The sequence below is a fragment of the Ananas comosus genome, linkage group 24 (assembly GCF_001540865.1).
Source record: "Ananas comosus cultivar F153 linkage group 24, ASM154086v1, whole genome shotgun sequence".
NCBI lineage: Eukaryota > Viridiplantae > Streptophyta > Magnoliopsida > Poales > Bromeliaceae > Ananas > Ananas comosus.
This window is the reverse complement of record NC_033644.1, coordinates 1320716-1340805: the sequence shown is the minus strand read 5'-3', so window position 1 is coordinate 1340805 and position 20090 is coordinate 1320716. Positions and strand designations below refer to the sequence as shown.

General features: G+C 35.0%; 2 protein-coding genes across 3 annotated transcripts; one reads left to right on the top strand and one right to left on the bottom strand.

The window, feature by feature from the left end:
- On the top strand, positions 524 to 7559 carry LOC109728505 (sphingoid long-chain bases kinase 1-like). Of its 2 annotated transcripts, XM_020258916.1 has the most exons (8): positions 524 to 601; positions 1973 to 2350; positions 3199 to 3292; positions 3379 to 3416; positions 4286 to 4432; positions 5148 to 5247; positions 5939 to 6405; positions 6989 to 7559. In XM_020258916.1, the coding sequence occupies exons 1-8, from the start codon at positions 575 to 577 to the stop codon at positions 7136 to 7138; spliced, it is 1401 nt and encodes a 466-aa protein (XP_020114505.1). In that variant the 5' UTR covers positions 524 to 574; the 3' UTR covers positions 7139 to 7559. The 2 variants fall into 2 exon arrangements, with proteins under 2 accessions (XP_020114505.1, XP_020114506.1); XM_020258917.1 differs by lacking the exon at positions 524 to 601 and having other exon boundaries at positions 2192 to 2350; positions 3189 to 3292.
- Positions 9078 to 14723, bottom strand: LOC109728583 (transmembrane protein 120 homolog). The gene is made up of 10 exons (XM_020259011.1): positions 14469 to 14723; positions 13895 to 13973; positions 13701 to 13795; positions 12145 to 12249; positions 11978 to 12057; positions 11685 to 11775; positions 11503 to 11610; positions 10633 to 10719; positions 9747 to 9815; positions 9078 to 9615 (listed from the first exon to the last, which is right to left on the bottom strand). Exons 1-10 carry the CDS (start codon positions 14691 to 14693, stop codon positions 9427 to 9429), a joined length of 1128 nt encoding a protein of 375 aa, XP_020114600.1. The 5' UTR covers positions 14694 to 14723; the 3' UTR covers positions 9078 to 9426.

Sequence of the window (20090 nt, the reverse complement as noted above, 5' to 3'; positions counted from 1 at the left end):
TTTGATTAAAATTAGATAAGTTCACTGGTTCGATAGTAAATGATTCTTTAATCATCCGCACGATATTATAAATATTTAATTATTATATTTTTTAATTTTATTATATTATATAAAAAATATATATTAGTATTCAAAGTATCATACTTAAGCAGATATAAGTATTCAAATTTTACTTTTTATAAAATTATTTTGTGCTAATAAAATATAAAATTAGCCAAGTTAATTTTAAGCTGTTAAATTTTAATATAATTTGATTAAAATAATCGGCCGGTTTAATTAAAATCTGATTCCATAATTTGAACCGCTTCAGGTTTAAAGAGTTGAACCGAACCCAGAAGCGGTTTTCAATCATCGGTCCGAAGCGGTTGAACCGAACCGCCACAGGGTTTTTTAATCGTTGCTCCGAACCGGTTGAACCGAACCGCGACGCGGCTTTTAATCATTGCACCGACCGGTTGAACCGAGCCGCAACCCGGTTTTTTAATCGTTGCTCCGAACCGGTCTACTCGCCCTCTTCACAAAGGACCCTCCAACGCCATTGTCGCATCGCCGAAGCTCATTCCCCTCTCCGACCATGGGTTTCGCTCGTGCGATCGACACGGTGAATCACACACCTCTCCCTCTCAATTTCCCCCTTTAAATCATGATAAATGATCCAGTTTTGCAATTTGCTTCCTCAATTACCACTTTTTGTTGCCAATTTAGGAGTTTCCCCATTTTTAAATCATTTTTTGGCTTTAAATTTGATGTATGAATGTTTGAATGGGTATAATCCGGTGTTACGAAATTTTTTTTGATAATAATCTTGGCTTGGATGTTACGCCATCAAAACCATGTAATTTAATCGTTGTTTGAAGAGAGTGGAAACCATAACAAGGAAAGAATCTTAATTATGTAATGCATTTATTCTTAGCATGAATTAATTTCGTGATGAAAGAATCTTAATGGTATGTGTTTTTGATCAAAAAGGGTTATTCTAGGATAATTTATAATTAGATTGAATTCGTACGAAAATGTACAATTCGTTTTGATCCTTATGGGTCTGTTTGGATGCATGAATATGTTGTTCGGCACATCTCTTTTTGTTACTCAAGAAGAATGCAGTAATTAGCAGGATTAGCAGGAAAGAAGTATTATTAGATGCATACCATGGCCTGGGAAGCAGATAAATCAACTCGTTGGCGGAATGCATTACTGCAACAAATCATAGTTGCAAGACTTCTTTAAGGGACTAAAAGCAAACTCTTAAATGACAGTCGCAAAGGAAATGCTCGTAGTGCGTAAGTTACCACTGAATAACTTGTTTGGACATTCAAACAGGGTCTGTATATGCGGCAGTCATTACTTGGATAATGGAGGAAGGAGAGAAAGCAGGAGAATAGGAAGGAGAAGAAAAGAAAAGGAGAGATGAAAATGTTTTTCTCTTCTCTTTTTTGGATGTACGCGTAGGAAAAAGAGAAAATGGTATTGGAAATAATTGTAAGTGCATGAAAGCACTATTACTTAGTTCTTTTGATACTTATCAGAACATATGGTCACACCCTCTCCCATGCATGCGCGCACATATGCAAGTTTGCAGGCATGAACGATCTCATTATTTCCTCTCTGGTTTAAAATATGTTGAACTCCTACTACTAGTTAGTTCACTCGGCATACTTTGGTTTCACATTAAAGTATGTGCAAATTAAGTATTGAAGCGTTACTGTTTTCTTCCTAGTTCATTAGTTGATGAATTTATGGTGCGGCGACATTTTTGTGTGGTTTTGTTTCTCTTATACAAATGAAGTGGTAGCAGGTTTCTCCTATTTACTTCTTTCGACAGTTTTCTCTTACGTAATTATTATGGTTTTATTTGATGACTTATTCACAATCTACTATTGTTTGTGAAAGTTAATTTTTCACTACATTGGTAATTTGGTATTCTTTCTGAGTTTTATCAGTCTTTGTACTTAGTCAATAATTATTCCGGCAGGTATATTGTAATGCCGGACTCCGACTTCCCACCTTGCATTTATATCCGCCAAGACGGGTTTGTGGGCTTTATACTTTTCGGACACCACAAAGAAGACAAGCAGGAGGATGCTTTTTGGCTTTGAACTCAAGGGAAGCTATTCAACAGATTAGTGCTTCTGCAGGCAATAAATGCTTCGCGAATCACTTCTCTCATCAAATGATGCTGTCTGAGAAGCAAGCCGCCGACTTTGCAGCAAGCAGTCTCATACATTATCAACCTTATGTCAGATGTGGAGCTCCTCGAACTCCTCGAAATGTACTAGTTATATTAAATCCACACTCGGGACGTGGTCGTTCTGGTGAAGTTTTCTATGAACAAGTGCAACCAATACTTAAGGTGTGTAATCTGTATGTCTTGATTTCAAACTTTGTTCTGTTTAATTACAAAATACAATGTTATACATAGAGACTGAAAAATGAAAATACAAAAATTTCTGTTGTATAGAATTTTAGAAATGAAAGATCATAATCTTATTGGTTTAACCACTGATTACATCTGATGTTTCTTATTGATGAGAGATAGTTTATGTACTTGTTTCGAGGTTTGCTCATTAAAATGTTTTTCCAGTGAACACTAGTCAAATTTGTGCGTCCACATTTACTTTACTCCTCTTTTACATGGAACTTGTCTTAGTCTATATAAGTTACAATTACAGATGTTACTTGAAATGACACCTGTTATCTGGAAAAATGGTAATTTTAATTTGTCTGTCATTGTGCTCCTGGATTAAGTAAGGTTGTAAGCTCAGTAGGGCTATGGCTAATCCTCTATGGTAGGACTTGTGGTTGTGGGATGTGGAATTAATTTTGGGTTTTCGATGGAACCTCAAGGTTCTTAACTAAGATCTTAGCTAAAGCTCGGACAAAGAACAGGAGTTGTATACGAGCAATTAGAAAGGGCATAATTGTCCTCTGACCTTTCGTCTAAGAGAACTAAGATGGAGAAGAAAATGAGTGGCTTGTTGGTTTTTACTCCGAATAGAAGAGAAATGATTATTACACCGCTACGTCTGTGCTAGATTTACATAATACTCCGATGTAAGGCTAGTTGATATTTCCTATCTTTTAACTGTTCATGTTTTCATCCAAATACTCCACTTTGATGGATTAAATTTTATTTGGAGCTTCAAAAATAATTTCTTCATTATCGTCATATCTTAGCATTTTTATTACAAGCTGACACAGCTTGCAGGTTTTAGGATGAAAGTGGTTGAAACAGGAGCTGCAGGTCATGCAAAAAATCTTGCATCTACTGTTGATCTCGGTACATGCCCTGATGGTAATTAACTCATTATTCGCTATTATGTATTCAAAATTTTTTTTGGGGTTTTTTTTTTCTTTTTCAGTGATCTTATGTACTTACAGGTATTATATGTGTTGGGGGTGATGGAATTGTAAATGAGGTTAGTTTATTCTCTTCTGAGTTTTCAATTCTGGCATTTAATGTTTCAGAAGCCTGTGTGAAAGTGACAATTTTCCCTTTGTAAAGAGGGTGAGGTTGGATTCATACTATTGCATTTTATATTCAATATAGTGTTTGATGAGTAAATATAAACTAAATTGCCGCCAATTTACAAGAATAAGGCCAATATGTCGGTGCTATTTATTACGGCCTTACGGGGAAAAAAATTCATGAACCACATAATGAACTTCGGGACCGAATGAGTGAGCATGAAAGTTGGGTAGTTGTGCACTTGTCATTTGCGTGCATGCTGCAGTTCCTCTTGCTACTTCATGAAGTTTTCATGTTAAATCAAGTTTTTATCTAAGCTCTAGTTCCTTTTTGAGATCAGTTGTTATTCTCCCTTAAACTTCATATTTTTTTGAGTTCCTTTGAACCTCTTTTTACTTCGTCTTATAGATTTTTCTTTGAATTATCATCTTGCACAGATGAAGTAAGATTGTAATTATAAATAGTTTGGATTTTTGTTGCTATTGGATACTTTTCACATTGAATTCTTTTGTGCTGATTTTACCTATTGCCTGTCGCCAGTCCCCTTATATATGTTCTTTTAATCTTCTCTTATCTGTACAAATCCTTGCTCCTGGTACTTGTCTTTTATATCTGTTACTAACAGCCATGTCAGCTGTCGTTTGCTTGAATAGGTCACCTAACTTTCTTTGTTTTCCTTTTGTTTTTTTTAAACTTACTTATCTTCACATTCTACTTGTGATATGGGAGCATTAATTAATTCATTTCAGTCCGAGAGACTACTTTAATTTGGTCCAATATGGATGCCAACAAATTTGCTATGATTTTGTAATGATGCAGGTCCTCAATGGTTTACTCAGTAGAGTTGATACAAACGGAAAAAATTTACCGCCAATTGGCATTGTTCCTGCTGGTTCAGACAATTCACTTGCTTGGAGTGTTTTGGGTGTTAGAGATCCAATTCCCGCTGCATTGTCTATAGTGAAGGTAGTTAGGATGTAGTTTGAAATATCAACCTTACCTAAATAAACCATTTTAATTCTTCCTTATTTCAAGTTAATTGTTTGTTATCTTTTGTGTTTTCATGTCCACGCATTGAGTATCTGAGGATTTTGTATAAAAATTATTTTGACTGGTTGCTACCAGTGAAAGATTTATTGAGCAAGCAATAATATTAAAGCATCTGTTATTGAAGATTCTAAACTGAGCTTCAAATACTTGAAGTTTGTTAATTTGTTTTGAATGCACTTGTCGTTATGGTTCTTGGCAGTTTAAGGTTGTCACCATGTTTTACATGAAAAAGAATAATAAAAGGAAAAGTAGGTAGCTTACCCCGATGCATCCTATTGTATTGTTCTTTATATAGAAAAGCATTGTCACGAAATGAAATTCTCAGGACTCAAAGGTACATTTAACAGATTAGTCAGTTGCTTTTTCATATTTACTGAACATATGTCGATTATAGATGGTTAAAACGTTGTTCTCTAGCGACTTAAGCTATTAGAGGTGTTTTGTTTTTTTTAAAAAAAAGCTTGTTTCACATGGTATGAAAGCAATTTTAAATTTAACCTGCTTCATTTTTAGTTTTCTTCTTCTTCTTTTTCTTTTCAATTTAGCAGCCATGTACTATTGCTGTACAATTATGTTTCTCTCGATATTCAAGGATCTTCTGCTCTCTTATACCATGTGATTGACTGAATAGGGGGGTTCGACAGCTGTAGATGTTTTTGCTTGCAATTGGCCCCAGGCTGGCGTTACTCACTTTGGCGTGACAGCTTCATATTTTGGTTTCCTTGGTGATGGTAAATTTTTTTTCTTGCCCAGTGTTGATCTAATGCATGCATTATTACCTCAAATGTGATGTACAGGTTGAGAAACTTTAGTGACCGAGTGGTTTAGAAGCTGCCTGTGTTAGATTCTTACTGTATGGTACCCATTTTCTTAGTAGGGAGCCAAGCATCATACTGTCAGATGTCTTTCGAGATAACAAGATAGTAGAAGAGATGGATGCCAAAAAGAGTGAAAATGAACAAAAATAACCATTTGGAGGAGAGTGAGAGATATATAAAGAGGATAAAAAGAGGGGAAGATCCTCTCCCTTTATGTGAATGGTTTGTCCTTTCTATTTGCCTCTTGATCTTAGTAACTCACTTCATCTCTCTTGTTCAGTCAGCCCTCTTAGCTGCTGAAATTTTCGGGAGGCTTGCCTTTTAATACGCACTACACTATTGTGTAAGAAATACTATCCCACTAAAAAGCCGGACCAACTCAGTAGTAAGTGGGAGCCAATATCAAGTGATAGTGGGTGGTTTACATGGTTTATCTCGTTGTTTACGTTGTTGTCTTGTATTGCTAACAGAGAACACAGCAGAATTATTGTTTTCATTGATTGCAAATGTCCTAATTTCCTTTTTTTACAAAAAACTTTTCTAGGCTTTCTAATTCAATTTTCTTAATGATTTTTGGCTCTTGTATTGTTTTTTTATTTTACAGTTCTTGAACTTTCTGAGAAATACCGGGTGCAATTCGGCCCGCTTCGTTACTTCATTGCCGGTGTTCTGAAGTTCCTATCCTTACCCGAGTACAGCTTTGAGTTGGAGTATCTTCCTTCGACAGCAAAGAAATCTGAAGAGGATAATGTTTTAGAAGATAAAGGAAAGTTTGGCACGCTAGATCAATCTGATGATTTTAGCCTGGAACAAGTTAAGGAACTGAATCCTGATTTGGAAACGAAGTGGGTTCGTAGGAAAGGGCGATATCTTGGTATCTTGGTCTGCAACCATTCTTGTAAAACAGCCCAGAGCTTAAGTTCTGAGGTTGTGGCACCAAAAGCCGAGCATGATGACAACAGTTTGGACTTAATATTGGTACATGGGAGTGGGAGAATGAGGTTGTTAAGATTTTTCGTCGATCTGCAGTTTGGCCAGCATCTTTCGCTTCCCTTTGTGGAATATGTTAAGGTACTTCTCTATCTATTTATTGTTCTTTTTGGTTTTTTTTTCTCCTCTTCTCATGCATAATTTATTGCAGATTTTCCCCGAAGTGCATGCAATTCCAGTCTCTAGAAATTTGACACTAAAGTTCGTACGGAACTTATATCTTGTGCATATTCTCTCTGCATAATCTGGTTTAAATTTTATATGTATGTTGCTACCATATTTGCTTTCTTTTAGAAAACAGATTGAAGTGATCTCTATGTAAGCTTACCTTTCGTTTAGCGCTAATCTCTTTAACTGCTGCAGTTGAAATTGCTGCTAATTTGGATGTAGTTCCAACTACTGTAGTTAAGTCTCATCGCACAATTTCAACTGCGGCAGTTGAATCAAATACATCAAAATAAACATAGGATTTGGATCTGCATGTAGTTACAACTACAGTGCAATTGTAACCACATGCAACCAAACAACCCCTAATTGCTTTTACTGATGATGATGATGCGCTCATTGTGGAATGTTTTGTGCTTGTATTCTTGCTTAACTAGCTTCGTAGATATCTTCAAAACTGTTATAATTTTGATCGAGCTCATTCTTTTACCATTTGCAGGTAAAATCTGTAAAGATTAAGCCAATCGGAAATACACACAATGGGTGTGGAATTGATGGCGAGCTTCTTCGGTTGGATGGTCAAGTTGTGTGCTCTCTTCTTCCGGAGAAATTCGTATTGCTCGGATGCAACCCTAGAGATTGTAAATAACAACGGTTAGTCGCGGAATCTCACAAGGGAAGGATGTACTATTATTTCACTTAGAGAGGGCTCCCGCGCTTCTTGCGGCGTAAAGTTATTCACCTGCCATATTTTTGCCATCCTAAGAGTCATCTGAAACTACTTCTGGGGCCAAGCATGATGAAGTGGTAAGTCACTGCCCTAATTCCTTATACATGCATGTATTAATTATTTGGGGACAAAGATTTAAATGAGGAGCTCCTCTTGAATGATCATATGAGAATGGTGTCCCTGAGTGCCACGTGTCATTCTTTTTCTTTTATATTTGGTTGGAGGGATGGATTTCGTTTTACGGTTGTGATTCTGATTGGTTGGTCGAGTTTGTGTTCGAATTCGAAGTAAATTTATGATAATTGTGTTTAAGTCGTAACATTTTTCTTGTGCCCACTCATTTTCGTTTCGCTTATTTTTCATGGGTAATTTACATGCACTCTGGTTTTCCAAATATTTTTTCGAAATGATTGCAGTCTGTGGATTAGTCGACACTTTAGGAGAGTGTCAGAACGAGTCAGAATTTGTTTGGACGCAAAATTGACGTCACAAATTACTCCGAACTGAATGCCTTCTCAGTTGGATCATGCTTGTGTGCTTAGGTGGCACCTTGTGTGCTATCGCTTCGTGTACACAAGGCCATCTATGTATACGGCGGATCTGTTGGCGGGTCCAGATAGTACTGAAACTCGGAACATGACACTTTTTAAAAAAATTCTAATGTATCTTTTCATGCATATCCATTAGTTTTGAGATTCTTTTTGGGCAAATTGCAATATTAGTCCCTCAAAATTTTTTGTTTCAATATTTGCTATCTCAAACTTTCTGAATTAACAAATATATATGGTGTGTGAACTTAGAGATGTATTTGGTGTGGGGAAGAGTTTTCTTTTCGTAGTAAATATGGACAATGATCAGGTAAACACTTTTAGGGCCTGTTTGGTTACTCGAAAAAGTATGAGAACAAAAATTCAAAAAAAAATTCTATGAATTTTTTTTCTTCAACTTTCTGCTTGTTTGAACTTAAAAAAATATATATATATAGTTTTTTCGGAAGCTCCTTTCCATATTTTATGAAAAACTAGTTTTATTTTTCTAAAAAAATTTGGAAAGGAAAATACTAGTTTACCATAAAGTTTGTAAAAAAAGCTTTTTGAAAAAGCTATATATATTTTTTCTTTTGAACCAAACAGACGGAAAATTGAAAAGGAAGTTCTTCTTGGAAATTTTTTTCTCAATTTATTTTTTCATGCTTTTTCGAGGAACCAAACACTTCCTTAGAGGCCGTATGGATCGAGGTTTGTAATATTCTGAGAAAATATAGATTATATTTGGAATGCCAAGTTTGTTACTAACTTATCATGCCACTTGGGTCAGGAGATAGATTGAAACTTTGCATATTCTTATTAGTGAACTAGTGATGATTCCCATTAAGTTGGGAATGAGAATACCTCCTAACTCATGGTAATCTAGTATTCCTACTAGTTGCTAGTTGGGAATCTACAATAATTCTATTACTTCACCAACACACCTTTTAACACTACCAACTTGAGTTGAATGAGTAATGATTTGAATATTTTCAATAGAAAACATAGAGGATTACTGAAATATTATAAACCGTGAACACTCTTAAGAGTGTTGAATCTCGCACTAAAAAGTTGAGAACCAAAGTAAAACTTAGCCAAATTTCAGGGAGCAATGGTGCAATTTACTCATTGAGCAACTGATTTGATGAAGAAACCACCCAATACGCAGACACTTGTGCTGACAAGATGTCAGCATGATATATAACGCTTGTATTGATATTTGATAACACGACTCAAAATTCTCTTTCTGTAAAAAAAAACAAAATTAGCAAGTAAATATATCAATAGGTGCAAAAGGTTTAATGAAAAATATGTAATAGACAAGTAAAATATATTGGTGCTAAAGAAATAAATATTTCGCACCATAGCGTGTCGGCATAGTGATTTTCATCGGCGTATATTGGCACGACACGTTACACACCATTTGCCCCGTGCCTACAAATGCGCAACACAACCTCGCGTCCATGGCACTTAAATTCTTGCTTAAAAATCATGAGATAAGGAGACATAAACCATTCATTATTATCAAGGATTGATTAAAAAAACAAAAAAACTACCCAATACATAAATTATGCACACACATAGATTAACATTAAATAGGGCACTGCAACAAAATTATTGCAAACTAATGCTCTACAAAAAGATTATCAGCACCAGAAAAAAAGCTGGAAGGAAAATTCATCATGATTGCTTTGATGATCTTGAATTATTCGACGACGAGGCGGTCGGCGACGTGCTCTGATCGAAATCTTGCTTGCTCTTGCTTCTCTTCATCTTCGCTTTCACCCTCGACTTCGCCATCACCGTCTGCACCGTGTTGGCGAAGTTGCCTGCTGCCATTACAACCAGCAAGATTCCACACACTAACACCTGTGATATGTTGTTGTTTTTTTTCGAAAAAACAAGAAAGAAAACGCAATCGAAGATTAGATATCTGACAGTGTTAAACATCTATCGGTTGCTCGCGACAAGAAAGATGCAATAGTTTCTTAGTTTCTCACCTGCCATTCGGGGATGACGTCGGCTAGAGCTGTCCGAAGCAGTAGCATCCCGACATACGCCTCGAAACCCTGAAAACAGTTGTCATTTTCCAAGTAGTGAGTAGGGAACATGTCATGTTTGGCTTGTGCAGATATCAGAATAAGAAAAACACACTTCAGTATCCAGTTCTATTGATTAGTTCAGCAGTCACACTAGTCTGATATAATCGTAAATCGGATGTATTTGAGAGTGAGGAGTTACCGTCGAAAACCATGAATCCAACTCTTTACTCTGATAATTATGCTTTACACAAACCCAGGTTTATATACAGAATATAGAACTCATTCAATTGTATGAGTTACGATCACGTCGAATAACTTCGCTTTATATATAGAATAGAAACAATTGTGCAAGTTCTCTGTAATCACAAGGGTAGAGCTCATCTACTACAATAGATATCAAACTTTATGAAATAAAATTGAAAGTTGATACCATTTCTCAAAAGACAATGAAGAAATTAAAATCATTAGAAACTATCAATGTTTCATAAGCCACTCCATTTTCCGCGATTTATATTTGTACTAATCTGTCTAATCATTAGTTTGTAACCACACAACCAATATATTTGTAACAACATACGTTTACAATCTGCTTATTTTCGGTGATACATCCTATTCGCGTTAACTTTTAATAACATTACATTAACTGCAGCCTCAATATTCAATATTTTTCTGCCTTCAAATCCGTAATTTTTACCTTTCACGGGCTCACCTCTCTACAAAATTTTTTTCTCTAAAACTGCCAAACTAGCCATCAATCGTAGGGTTACGACGTTCATTTGCCACGGGATTAGTCGGCAATTTATCCTGCCTTTAGTGATCTTATTGTTGCAAGGGTTTCTCATACCTGCAAAATGAAGAGGATTGGATACAGCAGCCACAATTGACCCTCAACACCAGCAGTTTCACCCCACACAACATCCATTCTTTTAGCCTGTTAATAATAACAAGAGAGAGTTAAACAAGAAGGCAGAATAATCGACAGCCACGTATTATCTTGTAAGTTTTTGGGGGAGATAAAAAAAAAAATTAGATGCAATGTCTTAAGCAATCAAATGTATTTCTTTGCCGCTTCATCCATTAGAAAGAAAAGTCGCCAAATAGGAAGTGTTATTACGTTAGGCTTTTAGCAGGAAATGCTTTGGGTCCCCCCATAAAGGCTCCCCTAGGGGCTTTTTTTTTTTTGATTAAATAGGGATAAACCCTATTTTACAGAGGCAGAGAGAGAAGAGGGGGTGGTGTGTGGCTCGACACACTTAGCGGCAAAGAGTCGAATACACAACCGAAGGAACACAGACAATACAAGCACAGATAGAAGGAGAAGAGAACACCTAACTGCTTAGAAAATCATGTATGATAATCCATGTGGTGTCTTGGTATTCATTTCCTAGGGGCTATTCATTTCTTAGAAAATCCATGTGGTGTCTTGGTATGTGTCTATAAACCAATCGAAAAACCTTTCATATCATGTATGCCAACACATCATCAGCTCATAAGAGCAGCATTCCGAAGGACCCACAGCGGCATCTTTTAATGGCAAGCTGGAGATGAAACACGGGGCTCGTGACTCTGTTTTTCGCCCCGACGCATTTTGAGTTGGTTGTTGATCCCACTACTATTTCTAATCTACCATTAATAAGAGGTTCTTATGGCATAAAAGAACAGAATAAATGGAGTAGTTAAAGTATAAAAAACATATAGTGATATGATATGATACCTTTCCTAAAGCAATGCGAGTATACAATCTTTGCCGCTGATATCTGTTTTGCAAAAGCATTGCGAAGCCTTGCATTATTGCCCATGCCAGAAACAATTGTACACCTCTCTACAGAGAGATTTACTGGTTTAGATTGAAGTAAGAAACTCATATGATGAGTTAGGAGGAGAGAATGAAAGAACCTGCTTATCGGCACAATCCGGTTGTCCCTTTATCTCCCATGTAAGGCTCACAAGGGCCATCATCATGGCACAATAGTGATGGTATATCCACCTACACAAACACAAAAGGTATAAACTCTCCTTGTTTCTGAGGTGCCAAAATAAAAGGGCCGAGGCGCGCGGTGCAAAAGCTCCTCAAAAACCTAGAAGCAACTGTAAGCAGTGTGCCTAAATTTAGAACAGTAAAAACTAAACAACTTAAACTGCGATTAGTGTTTCTGAACAAGTATTTGAAGATATTTTTTTTCCCTTACCAAGGACGGATGTCACTTCCATTCACTCTTAATATGTTCTCTCGCAAAGCTAAACTTGTGTAGAGATACAATAGCCAAGCCTGTAAATATTCAACAATGAACTTTGAACTATCTAGTAGTTTTCTCGGCAAACCCACACAAATCGTATAGCTGCAAATGCATTTTACCTGATACAACTGAACTGGCAAAGCTGGAATGCATCGATCCCACATCCAGGACCTTAGAAAAAGCAAAGTGGACGGAAATAGAAGAAACAGAAAAGCAGTTCTATCCTGTAGACGAAAAACTCATTCTTATTAACAAAGCGCAATAAAGAGAATGTCGCCGAAGGAAATGAGAAATTTGATACTTATTATGCAATACAATGTCAATCTATTAATAGCACAGTCGCTCAATTGCACAACAAATTCAGAAAATCCTTCAAACAAGTTGGTCTAAAACATTCTACAAAATTATCAAGAATGAAAAACACGGAAAAATGAAAAAAACTTGAGTTTCGGATCTATTCACTAGAACTAGAGTTAATCCAAAGAATTTGTTTTGAAGAAAATTACTAGAAAGAGAGAAGCCAAGGAAATCTTGTGGGGTCATACTAGATTCTTGTAACAGTAGTGAATTTGTTTATACCACGGCCCGATGGTTTTTCCCTGTAAATTGTGGAAACTTTTATTCAACAATGTTTAACATAATATAAATGGATTTAAGTCCGTAGTTTCAGACTATTTTCCATAGTTTCAAGAGGAGGTGTCGAGGACACATTGCGCAATCGTAATAACTTCTCGTAACCGATAGTGAATCTGCCTGTGTAGAGGTCCAGTGGTTTCTACCATGAATTAGGATTTTCGCCGTTAACCTCCTTGTTCTTCTTTATTGCTAATCTTGTATATAATAACTTATTTGCCCTGACTGACTTGTTGAGTAAGTCTTTTGTTGGCAGACTGTCTGCCAATATGTTCTTGGATTCAAGATGTACCGCGCTAGATCAAGCATTGAAATGACGAAAAGTACTTGAAAGAAAATGTGTCAGGAACAATGAGTGGGATCGCGAGAATTTCTCCCTGATGATATGAAATTTGATCGTGTCGAGCTCGAGCTGTTTGTAGTTAGTCATCTAACAGACCAACTAACCAACCGCTTAATCCGAAAAGAGTACTAGAATTCAAATGGCTGAAGAGTAAGAAGTCAAACTGCAGCATCTGAACCAACCTAATCTGACCTACCAAATCAGCAGACATAGAGCCATCAATCTTTCATTCATCTACAGTTCATGCAACTTATCTCAAGAACAATGGCTGTAATTCAATTGAATCCAATTCGACCGCGGGAAAAGAATGGTAAAAACTTACAAAACTAATCTGTTTTGCTACCCAACCTTTCAATTTGTTTGATTTCAATCAGTCAGTCAGTCAGTCACCGGCACTTTGACTACAAAACTTAAATACGTCGTTTATCTTTACAAGTTCAATCAGCATACTTCATATAATTCTCACAACTATAAATTCATTAAAGTAAGTAAATTTACTTATTCAAATCAAAGAAATTAAAAGGTTGGTAGCCAATTCAAAATGGTCTATAGTTCAGGCAAGTTCTATACGTTTCTACTTGAAACATAAAAGAAAAAAATTCAAGTTTTGTTGACCAGATAATAACTTTTAAAGAGCATCAAAACAAATAGAGAGAGAGAGAGAAAGAGAGAGAGAGAGAGAGAAAGAGAGTAGCATACTCTATAGCTGTTATACTCTTGCTTCACTTTCAGCTGCACCTCTTTCCTCGCGGCGCGCACATTCACCGGGCCTAGAAACATCTTCAAGAAACGCCCTAACAGTCCCACATCGTCACAAAATTTCTCAATAATCAAGCAAAAGAAACAAAAACAATAAGAGCAAACCAAAATGAATCTGGGTAACAGCCAAGGACCATGAGCTTTGCTGGGAAGAATCGACGCCACGTCACCGTCGCTGATCAGACATCTTGCCCTGTCCAATTCCTCGTCGATCTAGAGGATCCGAAACAGAGGAGAAATTATGCGACACAATCAATATTTTAAAATCAAAATCTAATTCGATAAATATGACCTGCAATATCTTAAGTGCCTATATATAAAAACTTTTAATTTCTCACAACCTATTCGAAATATCGCATAACACGCCAAACCAAGAAGCATTTGAAAGAAACTTTAACACACTATAATAATGTGAAACATTTATTAATTTTTATTATTAATATATTTTATTACGTACTACGAAAAAGTAAAAATATTGCCGACCAATTGAATTGCTTTTTTGAAATTCACATGTTCCATCGTAATTTTTTAAGAAATACTTTTAGCGTACTTTTAGAATCTCTCAAAAGGCGTGAGGATTTGTAATGTATTGTATCGTATCGATATTTTGCGATATCATGTTTGTAACTGTAGGATTCAATTGTTTTTGCATTGTGATTTTTGAGGCTTTTATTAGAGAGTTTTAGAAATGCGGTGTATGAGATGCACCCTGTCGGCGATCTCGGGATCGACGGCGGCGGCGGCGGCGGCGGCGAGACGGGAGGAGCGGAGGCGGCGGAGGTCGGAGTCGAGGGCGAGGGCGCGGCCGCGGAAGCGCTGCTCGTCGGCGGCGGCGGCGGAGAGGAGGGCGGCGGCGGCGTCCTGCAGCTCCCGCGCCCGCTCCGCCGCGCCCGCCGCCTCCTCCAGGAGCGCGACGGCGCTCGCGTCCCCCATTTCTTTTCTTTTTTCTCCTTTTTTTTTTTTTTTTTTACTCCTCTCTCTCTCTCTCTCTCTCTCTTATTATATATATTCTCTCTCTCTCTATATATATATATATAGATATATATCCTTTGGAGAGGAGAGAGAGAGAGAGAGAGAGAGAGAGAGAGGAGGAGGAGGAGGAGGTCGTTGGAGCGCGCTATGACTCTCAATGCCACGTGTTTTATTAGGACCTTTTTTTCTTCAAAAAGATTCTATAATTTTTTTTAAATGGATAAGTAATTCTATAAAAAAATTTTTGACAAATTAATTCTTTTTTGGCTATATAGAAGCGGTGTTGAAATTTTCTCTTAAAAGCGATGAACAATTCACTGCTTTTCTAATTTCCAGCTACATTTCTAATTTTTCACAAGAGCGGTATACTATTCACCGTCTTTTGCTTATATACTATTTCTTTCTGTATTCTATATATATAGTCCTAACGACAACATAAAAATTTCGACAAATCACATATAATTTTAACAATCTGAAAATAGGAATAATATATTCATAAATTCTAACAATCAAATAAAAATTCTAATAATCCACGTATAATCCTAACAACTTTATTTTTTTTCTCCGTTTTAATGAATGCGGTTAATGATTTACCGTCTTTAAAAGGCCTGAGAGACTTTCAGAATCCAGTGAACTATTCACCCGTTTCGAAAAAAACCATACCAAAACTACTAGTTTTGGAAAAAAATATTATGCGGCTCCTATGTGGTAACGAGAGGATTAGTTTGCCATGCAATATAAATTTGACAGACTTATTTTACAAATTATAAAATTTTAGAGAGTTATTTTGTAAAAAAATTGTTTTATTATACTTAGCAAAAAAAAGAAAAAAACACAAAAACTATCTCAAGATTCTCAACTAAAGGGACATAAATTGTATGGGCGCATCTATCATCCCAAAACTACTAGTTTGGAAACGATGCGGATGGACACCGTGTGGCCAATCTAAATTTACAGAGAGAGAGAGAGAGAGAGAAAAGCAGAGAAAGAGAAAGGGCCAGTTCCCGCTCATTCGACTGGCCATGCAGCGCCCCATCGGCATCATCCCCAAACTTGTAGTTTGGAGACGATCTCTATACAATTTTTGCCCCAACTACAGGTATTCCGAAATGGTCCGACGACCTTGTAGGAATGAAAGAAAAAAAAATCTAAAATATAGCAGTCATATAGTGACGTGGTATTTTCAAACCAATCATATCTATTTTTTTAAAAAAATAAAATAAAATAAAATATTTTTAAAAAAATTATAATGGGATTAGATAAAATTCATAAGAGCAGTTTAATTAGTTGGAGATACTATATCACCTTATGTGACTGTCATATTTTAGTTTTTTTTTTTTCTTATTTTAGAAGTGGAATGGATTAGGTGTTGTTTGGTTCCATAAAAAAGTATAATTTTTTTAAAAAAAAATTATGCAAAATTGGAACTTGGATCCAATTATTGAAGTTCCAAGTATTGTAGGCCTATTTAGATATTATAATAAGATTTTTAATATGAGATTATTTTGTGCAATATAAATTAGGAGTTTAATTTTTGCTCTTTTTAAAAGATTTAACATTGATAAATTGCCAGGATAACATACTTAATTTATGAAGTAATCTATTTTATTCTGAAAACAAAATTATCAATCAAATATGGTATCTATCTTAGGCATTAGAGTGCACTCTCCATCTACCAAACCCTATATTTTTAGTAATTAAATTAAAATAGAATATACTAAATAAAATATTTTGGTTAAGATACAGAAAATTTTTCTGTAAATATTTGATTTTTTTTTTTACTTTTTCTCATCACTTTAAAAAACCTACATTTTGACTTCTTAAAAAATAATTACTGGTTCTATCAAAAAATATTTTTTTAATATATTTTTGTTATTTTTAAAAGTATTTTCAGTATAAAGTATTGATGGAGGGAAGCTGAATGCATTAATTTGAAATTTCGAGAAGATAAATTATAGATTTTTAAAAATCAAGGAAGAGAAATAGAAAAAACGACTGATTATAAAAAAGAAAAAATTCTCTATTTTAGTCAAATATTTATGTACCTAAAGAACTAGGCTAAAATATTATTAATAGCACCGAGTAATTGGTGCTATTTAGTCTTTGGCCCTTAGATGCAGCGATATGCGGTTAAGATGATAGTGATCCTCTAAGGTTGAGTGGATAGTTAGCTGAATAGTATGATCTAATGTATAGAAATAATTAAAAAGGTAGATCTAATGACCGAAAATTTAATAGCACCAATTATTTAGTGCTATCGATAGTATTATTGCTGAAGTGTCAAACTCTGTATCTAAATGTGAAATCATATACCCTCTTTCAATATTTGCTCTATGTACAAAAAAAAAAAAGAAAAAAAAAATTACTAGCCCTAGCATGTGCTCGTACCCACACCAACCACTATGTACCAAGACCTCTTAATTTCCATAGTAAACCCAATAAACATGCACCCTTTTTTAGGTGTGAACACCCATCAACATGTGGTTTTTAATACTGTTGGCGATCGAGAGGTCCGAGGTTTCATCTAGGGATGCAAACAGAGCAGATCGGAGGGTCGGTGGAGTCTCCCACCTATCGGCCCATTTTTTATCGGATCAAAGTGGATTCGGGACGAGTTAATTATTATCTTATTTTTCGTCAATGTTTACCGCTTTATTCAGAACGAATTGGGGCATGAGCGAATTTTTGACAAATTTGAGCGAATCAAAGAAAGAAAAGGTCTCCTATCTTTCGCTTTATTTTTTTGGCCGATTGGGGATGATTCGAAGCGAGTTATGCTTTTCTCAGTTTTTGATTCCTACTTATCACCCTATTTGAGACGGATTGAAGTAGAAGCTCCACCAACGTGAATCTATTTGCACCTCTATTTTTTTTTCTCTTTGGGCGTTTATTAAATGAGGCGCTCAAGGACTTAGATTTTTTGGAGAAAAAAGGTATATGAATTATGGATTATTTTGAATCAATTATTAAATCTTCAAAATTTTAATTTTACTATCCAACCTTTCAATCTATTTAATCCGAGTCAGTCAACGATACTTTGACTTTAAAATTTAAACTAATTACTTACTTTAATAGAATAATATGAATTATATTAGCTAAACTTGCAAATACAAACGACGCATTAAAATTTTGAAGTGAAGGTGCCGTTGACCGGCTCAAATGAAATAAATTAAAAGATTGGATAGTAAATTTAAAATTTTGAAAAATTGGTAACCGAATTACATTAACTTTATTACAGTAAGCAATTAACTTAATATTTAAAATTTAAAAATTGTCGACTGACTCAAATTAAACAAATTAAAAAATTAGATAGTAAAATTAATTATTTTTAAAAAAAATTAGATAACTTATTTAGAATGGCAGATAACTAGATAAGTTTTGTAATTTTTTTAGCCTTTATTATAAAGTGATTCAAGGGTCTTGTACATGGAATGTAGCTGTAACACCTCCTTTGGTAAATGGTACTCCCTCTTAATAAATGATATCCACATGTCAACTTGAATGAGGACCCAATTGAATGTTTGAACTAACCCATCCTGTAGCCAATAGGATTTTTTTTTTCCAGAAAAAGAAATTTAAAAATATTAATTTTTGTTAGAAGTTTATATGTGCATAATTCTGACTTGGATAATAAATTTAAAAAAAAAACTTCAAATACCATCTCTGTGGTTTCACAGTTTCTCACTTTAGTACCATCTGGTTTAAAATGTATCACTTTCGTACTCTGTGTTAAATCAGTGACAGAGTTAAAACTAAAGAGTATTAAAATGAATATTCGATAAACTATAAGTGGGGTATCTGAAGTATTTGTATATGATTTAATAAAAAGTTAACGGAGAAGCTGACGAAAAGAAAAAAAAAATTATAGGGTAATAAATTGATACACTTTAAACCACAGAATACTAACATGTGAAAGTATGAAACCACAGAAATAGTATTCGAAGTTTACTCTAAAAAATAAAATAAAATACTAATATATGCAAATAAATTCAAACCTAAAGTTTTGGGTTGGTTAGATTTTAGTATGGTACATTTTTGGATGCATGCAAGTATAAAAGTATGACGATTTAGAGTACTTAAAAAAGTTGATAAGATATACCAAAAATATATATAATTTACAGAACATAAATATTGTGTAGTTAAGAAAACAAAATGTTGAATAATAAGATATACCAAAAATCCATACAAATTCATTAATTGACACTTCCTCCTGCACACGTGTCCGCTCCTCCTTTCTTCTCTTCTCCTTTTATCTCTTCTCTCTCCTCCCTTTCATACCAAATCTTTACGCCTCGTGAAGGTATGCCTCGAAAAGATAACAAATCTTCCCAAATCAATCTTGGGGAAGATAATAAATCTTTCCAAATCAATCTTGAAAATGTACCAAATCTATCTAATGATTACATCTCGAGAAAGTACCAAATCTTCCCAAATCTATCTCGGGAAGGTACAAAATCTATCAAAATATTTTCTTACCTCGGGAAATGATAAAATCCTCACCTTGATTCCGGTGTGTATATAAGAGAACGTATACTCATCAAATTCGAACTTCGAAAAATTTTCCTAATTGTTTCTTCTTCCTCTCTCTCTCATGCACTAAACTTTATCTGTCTTTACACTGAGTTTTATATTTCTTTTGTATTTTTTGCTGGATCTTTGAGAGCTACTTGGATTCGTGTTGCATAGTTCATAATTACATATTTTGTTATTATTCCATCTTATTTTTGCATAGCAATTCATTCTTGGCCACTATTCTTTTACTTTCTCTTACATATAGATGTATTGATATTTAATTACGTTATTTTCCTCATTTTTCGTAATTATTATATATTAAAATTCACATCAAAATATTGGTCTTAAAATTGTCCGCGGCGAAGCGCGGGTTCAACACTAGTATATACAATTTACAGGCTAAACTGTAGGCTTTAGTATCATTTGATGGGGACATATTAACCTAGCGAACGAGTGGGTTGGGTAACTCGCCGACAGATCATTACAACTGAAGGTTATACTAATACGAGTAAAATTTATCTGTAAATATTTTAGTAGCCATTATTCTTATCCATACCCGCCACAGGTGGGCAAACAGGTATATGAATTACCGACAAGATACTGTTCTTTTTTATTTCCTCTTTCCGCTCCATACTTTTTAAGTACAAATAGCATACACATTATTTTCTAAAGACCAAAATATAATTATTTGTTTAAAACATCACCATGTAAAACAACAGGAGTATTCAACTTTTTATTTTTCTAATTTTTTTTAAAAATTATATGTGTGGAAATCCGTGGATACTAGCGGGTTGCTCAAAATTATCATGGGAAAACTTCAAAAAACCCCCGTGGTTTCGTGCATTC